The sequence below is a fragment of the Dipodomys ordii genome, unplaced genomic scaffold (genome assembly GCF_000151885.1).
Source record: "Dipodomys ordii isolate 6190 unplaced genomic scaffold, Dord_2.0 Scaffold90, whole genome shotgun sequence".
Taxonomy (NCBI): Eukaryota; Metazoa; Chordata; class Mammalia; order Rodentia; family Heteromyidae; genus Dipodomys; species Dipodomys ordii.
Window position 1 is genome coordinate 5375025 of NW_012267306.1, and position 17868 is coordinate 5392892.

The window sequence follows — 17868 nt, forward strand, 5'->3', positions numbered from 1 at the left end:
TGGACACCTGCACCTGCCTGGCAAGAGCTTATGTATTTTAAACACACATTTAATATTTTCTTCATATCCTGATTCCATGCTTAAAAAAACGAATATTCTATTTTATGAAAAAGGTGACTTTAAGGCAGAGAATAAAAGTGAATTGTTCAAGATCAGATATTTGCTTGTACTTACTTCCTTTCTGGTTGCAATTCCTATCACTAATGTTGGCAGCCACCAGAGGGCAATGATGCCTTGATTTTTTTTTTAATCTTGCCTTGTAATTGAGCTAGCATTTACCTGAGCTTTATAGTATCTGCCACTATTGTACTATGTATATGCAACAACTTCTTACATCTTCACAATAATCTAATGAGGCAGGTGATAATGTTACCCCATTTTTTACAAGTATGGAAATTCAAGCTCAAACAAAAGTTCAAGATGTGGGGTTAGCTGTGTACCTCAGTGATAAAATGATTGTAGAGTATGTACATGGCTCTAGGTATGAACACCAGCATAGTGGAAGAAAAGAAAAACAGAGAAAATGTAGCTTTCAAAGTTCTTATTTCTATTTCTTTATAGATGTTTAATGTATATAAATCTACATACTAACATTTTATTTACCACATACATGCATTACTACATCCAAGTATAGATTACAGAAACAATAAATAATATCCTTTTTTGGGGGGGGTCCGGTCGTGGGGCCTGAACTCTGGGCCTGGGTGCTGTCCCTCAGCTCTTCAGCTCAAGGCTAGTGGTCTACCACTTGAGCCACAGCGCCACTTCCGGCTTTTTTCTTTTTGCTTATGTGGTGCTGAGGAATCGAACCCAGGGCCTCAGGCATGCAAGGCAAGCGCTCTACCACTGAGCCACCTTCCCAGCCCCAAATAATATCCTTTACTGAAATATTAGAAATTAAACAAGATACTGAATGTTGTGATAACTCCTGTAGAACCTCACTTAAAACCCATTCATGATGACAGCTGACCTTTTACTACACTGAAGTGAGGAGAGAGACTCTATGTAGCCTCACCTTTTAGGGTGAAAGCCTTTGAGTTTGACTTGTCTGTTATCTATGGTGATACAGGGTTTGATTAGAAATACCACCACCTTGTTTCCACTAAATTCTATCCATGTCCTGTGAAGTCCTTGCCGCTCCTCCCTTAACTGGCATCAGAGACAGCTCTGTGAAGTGATTCCCAGGATCAGAATACCTCTCGTTTTCCACCCTACCTTCCCTCCTGAAGACAGAGCTGTCTGGGACCAGGTGTGGGTCCTACACTGGTAGATGCTTTAGAGCATCATAGCTTACTGCTGAGAAATACTCTCCCCATCATATATGATTCTTCCCACATTCTAAACAGGAATATTGCCAGAATAAAAACATAACACAAAAAAGAACATCTTGAAACTAGTTATGTAATAGGCTTTTTTATTGTGAAAATACCATACAGAGGGGTTACAATTACATGAGCCCGCAAACCCCCTAAATATGCGCCACCCCACATCAAACCTGAATGATACTTGCTATTTGCATTCGCCATCCTCTGATCAATCCCCAACAAACTAGGAGGAGTAATCACCCTAGTACTTTCAATCCTCATTTTAGCTCTACTTCCCCATATCCATACAGCCAGCCAACACAGCCTAATATTTCGACCTATCAGCCAATTCCTATTTTGACTTCTAGTCTCCGATGTACTAATCCTAACACGAATCGGAGGCCAACAAGTTGAACAACCATTCATCATTATCAGACAAATCGCATCCCTCCTATACTTACTATTATCTTAACCCTCATACCAATCGCAGGAATCATCGAAAACAAAATATTAAAATGAAGATCGCTTTAATAGTATAATTACTTAGCTCTTGTAAACCTAAAACGAAGAATGATGTTTCTTCTTAAAGCATCGAGGAAAATTTGACTTTACATCCCACCTCCAACTCCCAAAGCTGGAATTCTATTCTTAAACTACTCCTTGTATGTATATCGTGTATTATTTAACGTCCACATTAATATTGTACAGTACTATAATATTATAATCATACATAAGTACATTTCTTATCAAAGTATTGTTGCCTCCTCCTTTGTTTTAGTTATTTAATAGTCTTAACCCTCTTAAAAATTTGTCATGAGGGGCTGGGAAGGTGGCTCAGTGGTAGAGTGCTTGCCTTGCATGCATGAGGCCCTGGGTTCAATTCCTCAGCACCACATAAGCAGAAAGAAAAAAGCCAGAAGTGGTGCTGTGGCTCAAGTGGTAGAGCACTAGCCTTGAGCTGAAAAGCTGAGGGACAGTGTCCAGGCCCAGAGTTCAGGTCCCACGACCGGACCCCCCCAAAAAAAATTGTCATGATTATAAACAGGGTAAGACAGAAACTTTTGGCTTCTTGGTCTTGGCCTTGCAGTTTCGAGTATATTGTGATGGAGAAGGCCCTTTCCTCTGCCTCTTCCTACCTCAGTGAAATGAGCCACAAGCTCCTTACCCAAGGATCAGAGAATGAATAACTCAGAATGGTCTTAATCTTTGTAGCTACTTTAGCCTAACAGGTTTTCAGTGTTTTGACTTTTTTAATATATGAGAGATTGGAAACTTTAATCATTTATTACACATGATTCTGTTTTTGCTTACTTTGTTAACTAAGACAATTAGAGGATTGGAAAAAGGGATCTGGAAAACCTCAAAATCATAGTCCATGTTCTCCATTTGTCAAGTACAGATTAAGGATGATTGAAGTCCTTGACATTTGGGATATTTTGATTTCAGTTTTCCAAAATAAAGCTTAGTAGTGATGGCGATGGTTGTGCAGTATGGGATGAGATGGGGGACAGTGCTAAAAATGGTTACATCCACAATGAGATGTGTACCTGAAACAACATGTATTGTAACTATAATCTGAGTTAACACAGCTGTACACAGCCTACTGTTTTACCAGCCTATACTCCTTGTAATCTAATTTGGTGTAAAGAGCATTTGACTTTTTCATTCCAGTCTAGCCAAAGCTCAATTGGCTGAGATTAGAAGTCTGTGTACCAGAGCTAACCCACAAAGCAGTTAATCCATGACCAAAAAATCAAAGGTTGAGTGTGAAGCTGTTTACAGCTGGTTTCTCCTTGCGTCAATTACAAAGTAGGGGAAGGATATAGCAAGAACACGTAGCTGCTTTTGTCCTCCTACTTACCAACGTGAGATGTATGTAGGCAAGCAAGGAGACTTTTCATACCTTGATTCCTAAAAGTAGGAATAATGTTTACTCCATAGGGCTGTAGACCCTGTCAATGAATGAAGCAACATTCTTGCTGTTATCTGTTATGTTTTTCATTTATAATAAAAGTATTAAACTATTCAGACTATGTACAGTATCTAATACCTTTTACCTGGTTAAAGAAATGAACTTAGACTCCATAGCTAAGTCACAAACATTATCAAGTTAGTTTGGCTACCAGACTCAGAAAACTACTCTAGATAATTTAAAGAAGACTTGATATTAGGACACACAAAAGTGCAGAAACAGTTTATGTTCATTGTCAGTCTCTCTACATATCTGTTCCATTCTCAATGCTCTCTGCTCAGACAGCTTCCCATTCCCAACACGGTCTTCTGACTCCATGGGGCTCCAAGCATTTGCCTTCAGCTCCAGGAAACCAAATCTGAATGACTCACAGTCAAGTGACCTTGGTTTAATCAGAGATTTAGAGCATTGTTATGTTAATCCCACTTAGAATCTTCTTCTTGCTGGTGGATAGGCAACTTGTCTAAGAAGGGGTACATTCCAGGAGAAAGGGACTGACATCTCCATCGGGCCCCCAACAACACAAGTTAATCTTTATGAAGAAAGTAGGTCCTCAGAGAGTTTGTGACTGTGGTCAGTTGCCAGCCTCATGAGCACAACACTTTGCCATAGATCTGGTCACATGGAATATATTCTGACTTTTGCTTTTAATTGAGGGAATCTAAAACCCATCCACATAACCTTCCAAGTACTTTTTTTTCTTGTTGGTCATGGGGCCTGAACTCTGGGCCTGGGCACTGTCCCTCAGCTCTTCAGCACAAGGCTAGCACTCTACCACTTGAGCCATAGCACCACTTCTGGCTTTTTCTGCTTATGTAGTACTGAGGAATTGAACCCAGGGCCTCATGCATGCAAGGCAAGAACTCTACTATTGAGCCACCTTCCCAGCCCTCTTTTATTTGTTTGTTTGTTTGTTTTTTACCTTCTGAGTACTTTTGACAGAGCTCTAGTTCTTACATGTCTCATTATTTACAAATAAAAGTGCCATCTCTAATAATGAAGTTTGGTTCTGTTACAGATTGCAACAGAAGCAATAGAAAACATTAGGACAGTTGTGTCCTTGACCCAAGAAAGAAAATTTGAATCAATGTATGTGGAAAAACTGTATGGACCTTACAGGTAATAGATATAAGATTGCTAAGAACCTGTTGCTTTGCTGTCCCCACCCCACACAAAAAAAATGTAGAAGCTCTACTTCCAAACTATAAGACCATAATCCAGTAATTGTCTTAATGGAAATTAGAGACCTTTTGATGAGGCTAAGTCAGTGAGGATTAGAATTTTATATCTCTTGTAAAAACAATAAGATTGCATCTCTAAGAGCAAAAAGGTTCAGAGGATTGCACAAGAACTTGGTCACTGGTGCAAGCAACCTAATCCATCCTATTAAGGAAAAGCCCAGACCTTTGTTTTCTTTAGAGTTCTTACACTAATCCAATGATGAGGGTATTTGGTACATTCCAGATGGACTTATTCTATTGTCTGAATTGAGGACCAGACCCAACCTATACTAAAGACAAAAATCACACTAGCTTGTGTTGCTCAATTCAAAAATTCCCCGTGCCCTCTTTACCCCTTGTCGCTGCAATGGTCTGATTTTTATAAACAAATACATTTTTGCATTGATAACAAATAACACAACTTATATCAAAACTTACAGACTAGAGTTAAAGTTCAGATGGGGACCCTTAAAATTCTCAATTTGTTCCATTTCTGCAGTTATGCACATTTCATATGAAACTCAAGACCATGAAGCTACATTTTTTTCAGTCTGTTTGATTTTTGGCACATATATGGATGGATGGATGGATGCACACTATTATTACTACTTTATGATTTATTTTGACCTCAAGCAATTTTGAAGGAAAAAATAAAGCAGAGTCAAATGATTAATTTGGTTATAATTGGAAGACATACTAGCCTAGGGAATTGTATTCAGATACTCCAAAACTTAGTCTTAATTTCAACATCCTAGGTTTGATATAACTATTACATCACAGGCCTTAAGCATCTGAAAAATTCGATAGTAAGATGAACAATAACAATTACTATTTGAGCAATAGCAGCAGCAGCTAGGCGCTATGATAGGTGTTCATATTTTTTTACTGTATTTGGTTCTCAAAATACCCTGCATCATATTATTTCTGATATAGAAGTCAGAAATCGGGTGCTTATTGAAATTGAATCCTTTGCCCAAATTAAGACCAGGTTGTGCAGACCTAGAAGCTGTGCTTTTCTTGGAGTAACTGTTGAAGACACTACTTTGCTTTTCAGGAATTCAGTGAGGAAGGCACACATCTACGGGATCACTTTTAGTATCTCACAAGCATTTATGTATTTCTCCTATGCTGGTTGTTTTCGATTTGGTGCCTATCTCATTGTGAATGGATATATGCGCTTCAGAGATGTTATTCTGTAAGTAGTTCTAAAAATATTAAGATTATTCCTATGTAATGACCACGTTAAGAAGTTTATGTAAAATTTGAAGTTTTATGTAAAAACCTTTCTGTCCATAAACTAGAGCGTTAACTATTTATTATTATTATGTTGAAGTAGTTGTACAAAAGGGTTTCAATTTAACATGTCAGTTTATGAGAGCAATGAATCTTGATTACTGAGAACTTAAAGATGCCTCCATTCCCTGCTGGACCAGAAATCTGTTTTTTTCTTTTTTCTGTTTTTATTTGTCAGTTGTGGGGCCTGAACTCTGGGCCTAGGCACTGTCCTTCAGCTCTTCAGCTCAAGGCTAGCGCTCTACCACTTGAGCCACAGCACCACTTCCAGCTTTTTCTGCTTATGTGGTGCTGAGGAATCAAGCCCAGGGCCTCATGCATGCAAGGCAGGCACTCTACCACTGAGCCACCTTCCCAGCCCCTGGCCCAGAAATCCGATCTTGTCATTGCTCCCAGGTGCAAATCATCTGGCCAGTGAACCAAAATTAATCACACCATAGGCATACTTTCAATTATACAAATAATCCAAGTCAGGAGGACCACAGATTTTTTTTTCATTGTAGCACATAGGCAGAAACAAAATGTAATTAGAAACTGCAGACAGAGGTTAAATAGTTTGCTATTTATCTGCTACCAAAACATGGCCTTGTCAATAGTCAAGCACTGCTTGACTGAGGGTTGGCAAAGCTCCTCTCTCTCCCTGCCAGGTCTGAGAGAGCTCTGCCAAGGTTTTCTTTCTCTTAGCCTCTTCTTTTTTCTTGGTTTCCAAAGCTAACTAGAGGTCTTACCGATTAACACATTCTTTTTTTAAAAAAAAATACACTAAGTGCATTCAACTAAGTTGTAGTTTATGCGTGAAAAAAGGAAGCAACTCTTTTGTTTCTGCTTAAACTTTTAGTCTTTGGATTTATAAGAATAGCTGATCCACAAAGCCAAAACCCTTCCATTTGCATATTTTGTTTTAGTGGGGATTTCAAAGTGGTGCTGAATAACCTTTTCTGAAATAAGAAAAGACAAGAGAACTGAAATGTTTTAGAGCTGCTCCTGTTTTCAGTCAAAATAAGCATGAATAGTGTGCATAATATTTGTAGCATTCTAGTCCTTAACAAGGGAAATTAAGGAATCTATCGCAAGGAATAGAATATTGCTAAGGAATCTCTTTGCAAAGGCTCACAAGTGTTCTAGGGAGACAGCCTCCAAACACCACAGTACTCAGCTAGCTACCACCCGGAGCCTGACAGAAAGACTATCAGAACCCAGCCTGGGGGCCTTCTGTGGCTTTTGCAGTGAGATAACAACCTGAAGAGAAAGGAATCAAAGAGACAAATACTATGGCCTCTTTCTCTCCTCCAGCCCCCGTGCCCTGGTAGTGACTTTCATGCCAAACCCCACTGGGTTTTGTTGTTGTGGTTTTGTTTTGTTTTTAAATAACAGGTTTTATTAGCCAGGCTGGTGTGGAACTCAGTGGATTCCAGGCTAGCTTCAAACTTGCAATCTTCCCGCCTTACCCTGCACATGCCCACCATACCCAACTAGAAAATCACTTAGTGCTGTTCATGAATCACCTTGATCACCCAAGATGGTATAGGCAGAGATGGATAAAGACTGATCTGAGAAAGACAAAGGGAGTATTAGTTGGAAGTGACATTCCAGAATATGAATTTTATTGTCTGGAAAAAATATTGAGAAAGACAAGCCCTTCCTTTTCAAAAAAATCATACAAATATTAAATTCTGGATACTTGACAGCTTTTTGATCTTCCATTTTAGAACTAGGTAACAGACTATATTGGGATTTAGGCAGCCATGTGTGGGTTGTTTGGAACTTAATATATGGTCTATTCTAAAAGAAAGTTTTGTATTCTCAGGAAAGATCCATGCATTTTGAGACATTGGATAAAATATTCTGTAAATATCTGAACAAAAACTTGTGTAATGCTTATTATCATTTGTGTTATAGCATGAAATAAACCAGAAACTAGGAATCCAGCTGTAGATTTAATAGGAAGGATCACTTAGTCTGGGACTCACTGAGCCCCATAAATACTTTGTGCTTTGATTTTGCTCACCCTTAAAGGAGTTGTAATTGAATACTAAAGTTAGTTGAGATTATAAATCAGATTTGGCCATAAATCACTTCCTGAAAATGAAAAATCTGAGAAGGCTACATTAACTCAAGAAAATTAAAAGGGCCTAGAAGCTAGAAGTTGAATGGAGACAAAAAAAATCAAAAAACAAAAAAACAAAGACAAAACCCTACAAACCCCTTGGAGATTTTTTTGGTTATGGGGATTTCATGGAAATATGTATTAATCTGGGGGAAAGGTGACAGAGGAATATAAAGGTAAATATTTGCCAGCAGTTTGCCAGCAGTTGGACTTTGGAGTTATTTTTATAAGCTAATTGTTTAATTCCTCTGCTTTGGTCCAGGGTGTTTTCAGCAATCGTGTTTGGTGCCGTGGCTCTGGGACATGCTAGTTCATTTGCTCCAGACTATGCTAAAGCCAAGCTCTCCGCAGCCCACTTATTCAACCTGTTTGAGAGACAACCTTTAATTGACAGCTACAGTAAAGAGGGGTTATGGCCTGTGAGTTTTCTTCTGCCTGGTGAATGTTTGATTAATTATTTCCCCCTAAAGGTCTGCTATCTGCTAAGTTGTAACTACATAAATAAGTTGATTGCAATTACACCAAAATACACTTAAAATTATTTTGTGATATTTATGTAACTAGTATTTGACCAACTTTCCTGGCATTACTTTTTTCTATATAAAGTCTTTAGGATTCTTAATTTTAGTACTTTAAAATTTCTACAAAAGTAAAAACATATACTAGCACTGAATGATTTCAAGAACAATTTGATCATTTCTAACTGATGGTATCTGAGTACAATTTAGTCATATCAATGCAGTTAGTAATTGGGATTTAATCACTTCTTTTGAGAAAGTCTTGCTAGATAGCTCAAAATTCACCATCTATTCCAGGCTGGCCTCAAACTTGAGATGCTCCTGCTTTTGCCTTCTCCCACACCTTGGGATTCCAAGTATAGGCCATATTTTATAATGGCTGAGTGATAATTAGTAAGAAGGTTGCCCTATTCACAATGAGAGTCCTAAGCCCATATTTTAAAGTTAAACTTGGATCCAAGTGATCTTTGTATTTTACAAATGGCTGCACATGCTGAGACCTGAAAAACTCTGTGTATAACAAAATCAGGACTTTCGCAATCCATACCAGACTTTCCAGGTATTTCAGCTACAGTGCAAGGACAATGATATACAGAAGCTGCTAGGCCTGGGGCAGAGCTACCCACGGACACCAGAGACTATTGTTACATTTTCTAAGCCTTTCAGCCTTTGGCCAGTGGCTTACCTCCAGCCTTAGAATCAGAAAATGGGAAAGCATAAATGTTTGTCTAAATGAGCCAGAAATTGAGTTTGCAAAGCATGGATTTGTAATAACATTTTTTTTGTCAGTTGTGGGGCTTGAACTCAGGGCCTGGGCACTGTCCTTGAGTTCTTTTGTTTTGCTCAAGGCTAGCAATCTACCACTTTTAGCCACAGCCCCACTTCTGGTTTTTGGTGTCTAATTGGAGATAAGAGTCTCTACCTAGGCTGGCTTTGAACCAGGTTTCTCAGATCTCAGCCTCCTGAGTAGCTAGGATTACAGGCGTGAGCCACCAGTGCCCAGCTGTAATAACTTCTTGGCTTATGTAACCTATATCCCATCTCTTTTATCCTCTTCTTCTTTTGTTTTTTTTTCAGTACTGGGTTTTAACACATGGCTTCACACTTGTTAAGCAGGTGCTTTGCCACTTGAGTCATGCCTCCAGTCCTTTTTGCTCTGGTTATTTTTGAGATAGGTATTTCTTTTGGTCCAGGCTTGTATGGACCAGAGTCCTCCTATTTGATGCTTCCTGCCTTAGCTAAGCTGACAGGTATATGTCACCACCCATAGCTTTTTATCTCTTGAAATGGGGTCTCAAACTTTTTTTCCAGGCTGGGCTGGAATCCACAGTCTTCCAGATCTCAGCTTCCTGAGTTGCCAGGATAATAAAAGCTGTACTTAGCTATTTATTAGTTGATATTGGGGTCTCCCATACTTTGCCTTGGCTGGTTGTGAACTGTAGTTCTCCTGATTGCTTCCCAAGTAGCTAGGATTATAAGCTTGAGCCACCAGCATCCAACTTTATAATAACAACTTGTTCTCAGTGCTAACGTGCCAGTACTGTCTTGAATATACATCTCATGTTTCTCTAATACAGTTTTTGGGCAGTCATAGTGGCCTAGGCCTATAATATAGCACCCAGAGGCAGAAGTAGGTAGACTGTGATCTCAAGGCCACCCTCGGCTACATAGAGTGGGATTCTGTTTCAAAACAAAACATGTATACATAATGCTTTTAGTAAAGTTTCTCTGAAACAACAGTTCTTATTCCAATAATTAATAGACCAATAATAATAATAATGATAATATGATGATTTTTAGGAAAAGTTTGAAGGAAATGTGACCTTTAATGAAGTGAAGTTCAACTACCCCACCCGGCCAGACATCCCAGTGCTTCAGGGACTGAGTCTGCAGGTGAAGAAGGGCCAGACATTGGCTCTGGTGGGCAGCAGCGGCTGTGGGAAGAGCACGGTGGTGCAGCTCCTGGAGCGCTTCTATGACCCATTGGCCGGCACGGTGGTGAGCACGCTTTCTTAAAAAACTGAATGAAGACTGCATTTTACTTGGCCAAAACAAGATTGCCATAATGAAACCAAGTAAACATCTATAATTCTATTTGTTTAGATGATCATGGGGTTCTATAGACCCCATATGAGCACCTACCTCTGACAAATATATGGGGACAAAAGTGTAGAACACTTGAAATGTCATCTAGCTAAGAACTTAGTCTAACTACTGAGATAAGACTGATCTCTGGCTTTCCACAGGCCTTCTGAGCCAGCCTGAGATTCCTTAGGAGGTGGGGGGAGGGGGGGCGGAGAGGGAATCACTTACTAGCTTATAAAGCCAGTAAGGAGCACCATGTCTCTTATTTAAAACAAGAAAAACAAGACTACTTCCACCAAATATAATTCTCCTAAAAACACTGCCTTTTGTAGCGTCCCATTTTCTAGTGATTTCTTATCCTTAGTCCTGTCAGAAAAGGGGAATGAGCGAACTTAAAGGCTGGCACCTCTCAGAAACAAAAAGGGATAGGAACAGAGTTAATCATAGACTTTCTGAGTTCAGAGTAGACTGCTAGCCCAGACAGGTGCTGCTGTTCTGCCCCACCACCTTCTGCTTTGCCTTATCTCTCTCCACCTGAACTTTGGCCTAAATCCTCCAGCTCTTTCACCGTTGACACCTGACAGGAAGTTCCCTGGCTATCTCCTTTGAGTAAGCTGATAATACCTACATCTGTCATTATTGTGAGATGGTACCAGTGACATCATGGGACTGTGCTCTCAATAAGTCGCCCACAGTGGGCAAAGTGAAGCCTGGCAGCTCTCAGGACAGCTCTCAGGGAAAGGAGAGGGAGGAGAGAGGAGTAGGGTCAGTCATTTCAGAATCTGGGGCTATGCTACTGATCATCTTTTTTTCCTAATGGGTGCTTAGGAAAGGGGATGGTAAAGCCAAGTTGAAGGGTTAGAATCATTCTAGGGGAGCAGCTGTGAATGGCACAGCTTGATGACTTTCTAAAACACAGAGGCAGATAGAAATGCCCTACAGCAGGCAGATAGGCACAGAAGCTTGTGTTATCACATGCCAAATGTGTCATCACTTTGCTGACTGTGCCGTGAGAAAGATGGCCTAATCTCCATTTAAAAAACCATCTTGTCATGAGGTCTGAAGCTTGACAGTTCCCAGCTCCAGATGCCCAATTGCAATAATCATACAGAAAATTTAGTAACTTACTATTTAGATTTTTTTCTTTTGCTTTTTTTCAAGTCTCCTTATTGATTATGGAATTTTGTTTTCAGCTCTTAGATGGCCAAGAAGCAAAGAAACTCAATATCCAGTGGCTCAGAGCCCAACTTGGCATTGTGTCGCAGGAGCCCATCCTGTTTGACTGCAGCATTGCTGAGAACATCGCCTATGGAGACAACAGCCGGATTGTGTCCCAGGAAGAGATTGTGAGTGCAGCCAAAGCAGCCAACATACATCCTTTCATTGAGACATTACCTCATGTAAGTTAACACGCTTGTTTTTGTGGAAAAGTTGGTATAAAGTTTATTTGAAAAGAAATATGGTAGAGAAAGAGAGCACGTGACATAGACCTGCCAAGTCTGCCATGTTGGCTGCCTTCCTCCATTTTCCTCATCATAGAGCTTGAATTTGGGTTCAAGAGTAAGAATTGGATCACTTTCCGACTGGCAGGCCTTCTTACTATTTTCTGCATAGCTGTGATGCCAAAGTTAACACACTTTTCACCCCCCAAACAATTCTCCAAAGTTATACAGTCTTATAACAAACTGGATCTAGTTACTAGCACTGTCACCTCAGAAAGACACAGACCTGAAAGATAACAAGTTTCCTTACATGCAAATGGGATACATCACACCTGCCTCACACAAATGTACTGAGACGGAAAGGAGGTTATATTAAGTTCAAAGCATCATACGTGGGATGCAAACTGGTGTTTGTGCTACCATTGGACAGTCATGCTTGGCTTAGCCCCTATATTCCTTTTTTTGCACATAAACTTTTTTTTGACATGATTATAAATTCACATGCAATTGTAAAGAATACAAAAATCTTGGGTATTCTTTATCTAGTTTCCTCTAATGCTATCATCTTTTCAAATTGTAGTATAATCTCACGACCAAGATACCAACATTATTAGACTAGTTTACTCATACTTATTTATCAATTTTAGTGGTTTTACTTGTACTTACTTGTATGTGTATATCTAGCTCTAGGCAGTTTCACATCACACACAAGGTGCAAAATACAGCCAAGCCTGGTGTTATATGTCAGTATAATCCCAGATACTCAGGAGGTGGAAGTAAAAGAATTGGGAGTTCAAGTCCATTCAGGACAAAGTTAGTAAGACCCCCATCCAGGACAAAGTTAGTGGGCTGGGATGTAGCTCAGTGGCAAAGCGTTTGCCTAGCAAGCGCAACGTCCTGGGTTCGATCCCCAGTACCAAAAAAGAAAAGACAAAGTACCAGGACAAAGTTAGTAAGACCCCTATCTCAAAAACAAACAAACAATACCCAGAGGGACTTGAGGGTGTAGCTCAAGTGGTAGAGTGTTCACTTAACCAGTATGGACCATCAATCCCCAGTAAACAACATTCCCCAAGAAAACAGCAACAACCAATGAGATGTAGAATACTTCCAACACCATAGGTATCTCCCCTGCCCTTTCCAGTAGCTTCCTCCTTCTTTCAATCTTACTCTCCCTAATTTCTAGGAAGCACTTATCTGTTCACCATGTATATAATTATTTTAAGAATATATTATAGGGCTGGGAAGGTGGCTCAGTGGTAGAGCGCTTGCCTTGCATGCATGAGGCCCTCAGCACCCAGAAGCAGAAAGAAAAAGCTGAAAGTGGCGCTGTGGTTCAAGTGGTAGAGCGCTAGCCTTGAGCTGAAGAGCTGAGGGACAGCGCCCAGGCCCAGAGTTCAGGCCCACAACCAGACCCCAAGACAAAAAAAGAATATATTATAAAAATGTGTATATTATGTAAACTTAGCATTTCTCATTCAGGATAATCTTCTGAAGTTGTGTGTATTTCTAAGTCATTCCTTTTGTTACTAAATGGCATTTCATGCTACGAATGAACCACAGTTTCACCTTTCCTTTGTAGCAACTTTTCTTTATTATTACTCAGTTTGGATTATAAATAGTTCTGCACTGAAGTTTTTGTATGAATCTAAGTTTTCACTGAGGAGTACAATTGTTGGGCTCTATAATCATTGTATGTTTGGTTTTATTAATTTTTCCAAAAACAAGCTAACCTGTTTGGTTTTTTTCTGAATAGCTGCTATTTTTTCAGCAATGTACAAGGGATAGTTTCTTTTCATCTTTGCCAGCATTTAGTATTGACACTATTTTTTTCTTTTTACAGTTTTGATAGGAGTGTAGTAATATGCCATTTTGAACTTCATTTGTATTTCTTTTAAAAAAAAAGAAAAGCTGCCATATTTCTTATATAGTTATTCATCATCTTTGGTGAAAGTCTTTTCTTTTCTTCAACCAATGTTCAGTATGGTTTTGTTCACTGGTGAACTTTGTGATTTTTATGTATTCTAGTTACTACTGGGTAGGTATTTTGCAAATGTTTCTTCTATTTCATAGCTTGTTTTTCTACTCATTTAACAGGTCTTTTGCAGAGCCCAAGTTTTAACTTTGTTGAGATCTAATTTCTTCTTTTTTTTTTTTTTGCTTTTGATGTCAAGCCTCTGAACTCTGTCTAACTCTGAGGTATAAAAGGTATAAAAGCCTTTTTCTTTCCTACTTAAAAACATTCCCTTTTTTTTTTTTGACATTGTACATATAAGTCTATGATGATCTATTTGGTGCCAAATTTAAACATATGCAGTTCTGGAAAGATGACTTGAGAACCCTAAAAATGATGGGGAGCACATTTTGTTATATTCATCCAACATTAAAAGGGTTAACTGAACAGAGATTAACTGGTTTTGTTTTCATCGTCTACTGCAATCAGAAATTATTCCTACTCACAAATACTTAAGAAACTTTCTGTGATGTTAGTTTGCCATTCTTTCAGCATCTAAGCATTGACCTGAATCAAATATTGGGTCCTGCCTTTGAACAGAAAACCTGAAGGCTTCAACTTTTAGTATAATTGGCATGGAAATTAATTCACACAATCTGCACTTTATGTAAACTCTGCAAACTGAATGGACTCAATCTGCATCTCTATCGGTCTATCTTCTTCAATGGCCTAGAATGTTCTCCCACAGCTGAGCTTTGCAACTTCTCCGCAGAGATTTCTTTTTGTTCATTTATCTCACCTTTTCTTTCCTAATTCCACTGTGTCCCACAATTTCTGGCTTCCCCCTTTGATCTTTCGTAGCATATTGTATACACTATTTATTTAGTACTTTTTTAATGTTGAGCGCCAGCTGTATATCTTTTTTCTAAAGTATACATTCCTTCTGAGCTGAGTTAATTGTTATATTTCCTCAAATTCAAGGGCAAGCAGATACTCGGTATTTATGTGGATATTCATTATTAAAGTATAAAGAGAGAATAGACTAGTTTCCACATGAGTCATACAAATACTTCAATTTTAAAAACTGGAAATATTATAAAACATTTTTAGGACTGCAGTGACATCAAATCCAATGCTATTTATAGTGATTGGGAAAATTCAAGAACTTATTGCTCAGATTTCTGTAACATAATGCCATTGGGCTACTACCTTCCTAGTTCAAGTTTGAAAACATTTTAAGTTGAAAATATTTTACTGAATGAACAACTAACTATCTTACAAAAACTTTTGATTCTAATGTTTTCATTGTCAATAGAACTGTAATAGTTCATTAATCTATCATCAGTTCTTTTTCTGGGTTAGAAATTTATTACCATTATTAATGCTGACTTTCAGAAATATGAAACTAGAGTGGGAGATAAAGGGACTCAGCTCTCAGGAGGTCAGAAACAGAGGATTGCTATTGCCCGAGCCCTCATCAGACAACCTCAGATCCTATTGCTGGATGAAGCTACATCAGCCCTGGACACTGAAAGTGAAAAGGTCTGGCCTCCCACATTACATCTTTTCAAATTAGTATAATGGATTTTGTTTGTTATTCTCAACCACAAAATAAAGCAAATAGTGAACCTAGAAGAAAAAGCCCTTAAGGGACTATAACATTTTATTTCATCCCAAATTTTCTAAAATGAATGCCTATTTTCCAAATACAAAACAAGTATTCTTAAGATAAAAAACTTTTATGACTCACAATTCTGACATACTGACTAGAATAATGATAAACTGGAAAAATACTCAGAAGGGAGCTAAAGTGATGTGATTAGTTAGAAATTTTAAATATTTATGAATATTATTTACATTGTGGAAGTCTGTTTTTATTATAGCTGAAATGCATAGCAAAACTATTTGTAGATTCTAATGTCAGTAATATAGTAGATATATGCATGAAGACAGTTTCGAGATTAGAAATTACTAGTTGAATTTACTAGAGTGGTAACTTTTAAAAATTTCCTTAATGTTAAAATTTATGAATATAGCCTTTAGTATAAAACTTCTGTTGGCTTTATTAACAGGTTGTGCAGGAAGCCCTGGACAAAGCCAGAGAAGGCCGCACGTGCATTGTGATCGCTCACCGCCTGTCCACCATCCAGAACGCAGACCTAATTGTGGTGATCCAGAATGGCAAAGTCAAGGAGTATGGCACCCACCAACAGCTGCTGGCACAGAAAGGCATCTATTTTTCCATGGTCAATATTCAGACTGGCACACAGCACTTGTGAACCCTTGTTACAGTGTACCTTGAAATAAATTCAAATCATTTTACAACTTCCTGACCTGTAAAGTACATTCCTAGTTTAAGGTATATAAATATAGATTCATTTTATTCCACAAAAATTTAAAACATACAGTTTGGTACCTGATATTATAACATATGGAGCTTAAGAATTAGAAGTGATGCCTTTCTTCAGACCCATCAGTTATCAGTAACACCCTGAGAGAGGAGCAAAAGTACAAATATATACAGGTATAGGAGTAACAGAATTTACAGAGATAGGGAAAATTCTTATGGTCCTGAATAGCTGGTTGCTAATACAATTATTTGGTAACAAGTAAAAAGGAAAAATAAATTGTTCAACATCTAACATCTCCCTTTGTAAGTTTCTGAATTATTAAATTATGAAATAGAAGTTATGAAAACTTTTATTGACATGTATCTGGACATGTTAATAGGGTTAAGTGTGATATTACCATACATACATCTAGCACAAATGATCAGATCCAATAGTCCTTTCCCTCCCCTACACAACCCTTTCACAATCTTTAGTCATCAGAATTCTACTTTTTTAGCCTCCACATGGAAGTGAGAATGTATCTAAATTATTCTTCTGTTCCTGGCTAATGTCACTTAAAATAATGTTCTTCACTTTCATTCATTTTGCTGCAAATGACATGATTTCATTATTCATGGCTTTATTTTTTCTAGCAGTGCTAGGGGCTGAATTCAAGGTCTTCCAATGCAGGCAAGTGCTCTGAGATACTTCCCTAGGCTGATTGCATTTTTCTTTATAGCGAAACAGTACTCTATTGAATGTGTAACTATATATATGTGAGTGTGTGAGTGTGTGTGTGTGTGTGTATACATGTATATATGTGTGGGTATCTGTAGTGATACTACATTTTCTTTATCTTTCATCTGCTGATGGACATCTAAGCTGATAATAACTCAGCTGTTGTGAATAGTGCATTGATAAACATGGGAGGACAAGAATCTCTTTTGTATCTAGGTTTTGTTTCCTTTGGCTTACAAGAATCTCTTTTGTATCTAGGTTTTGTTTCCTTTGGCTTACACCTAGACGTAAGATATTTGGATCGCATGGCAGATCTGTTTTGGGGAATGTCTGTACTGTTCTCTAGAATTTCTTACTCATTTTAATTCCCATCAACAGTGTATGTAAGAGTTCTTTTCCATCATATCCTTAACAGCACTTGTGATTTTTGTATTGTTTTTTCAAATAGCCATTCTAGCTGGGATGAGGTAGGGAGTATCTCACTGTAGTTTTGATTTGCATTTCTTGTTTTTTTTAATAAAGTTTTTTATTGTGAAAATACTGTACAGAAGGGTTACAGTTATATGAGAAGGTAATGAGTACATTTCTTATCCAGCATTGTTACCTCCTCCTTTGTTTTTCCCCTACCATCCCTTCCCCCCCCACCTCCTCAGCTACCTGACTTTTTTATTGACTAATGATAATTAATAGTTTTTCATGTTTGTTGGCTGTATTTCTTCTTTTTAAAATGGCCATTATATGGACCATTTGCACGTTTTTATTTAGATTAATTTTTTTACATATTCTCTATACTAACCTTCTGTTGAATGAGCAGTTGGCAAATATCCTGATTCAGCCCACAGCATGATGTGATCTCATTTTGGAATTCTGTCTAGAAACTCATTACCAAGGCTGGTGCCTCAAAA

General features: G+C 38.2%; 1 protein-coding gene across 1 annotated transcript in view; it reads left to right on the plus strand.

Moving 5' to 3' along the window:
• Abcb4 (ATP-binding cassette, sub-family B (MDR/TAP), member 4) overlaps positions 1-16435 on the plus strand; it is a 63018-nt gene extending 46583 nt beyond the window's left edge. Inside the window, exons 22-28 of the mRNA XM_013026076.1 lie at positions 4295-4395; positions 5551-5691; positions 8159-8315; positions 10215-10412; positions 11693-11899; positions 15291-15437; positions 15968-16435. Coding sequence (XP_012881530.1) covers positions 4295-4395; positions 5551-5691; positions 8159-8315; positions 10215-10412; positions 11693-11899; positions 15291-15437; positions 15968-16174 — 1158 coding nt within the window. The 3' untranslated portion in view covers positions 16175-16435. The remainder of the gene's footprint in view (positions 1-4294; positions 4396-5550; positions 5692-8158; positions 8316-10214; positions 10413-11692; positions 11900-15290; positions 15438-15967) is intronic.
• The last annotated feature ends 1433 nt before the right edge of the window (positions 16436-17868 follow it).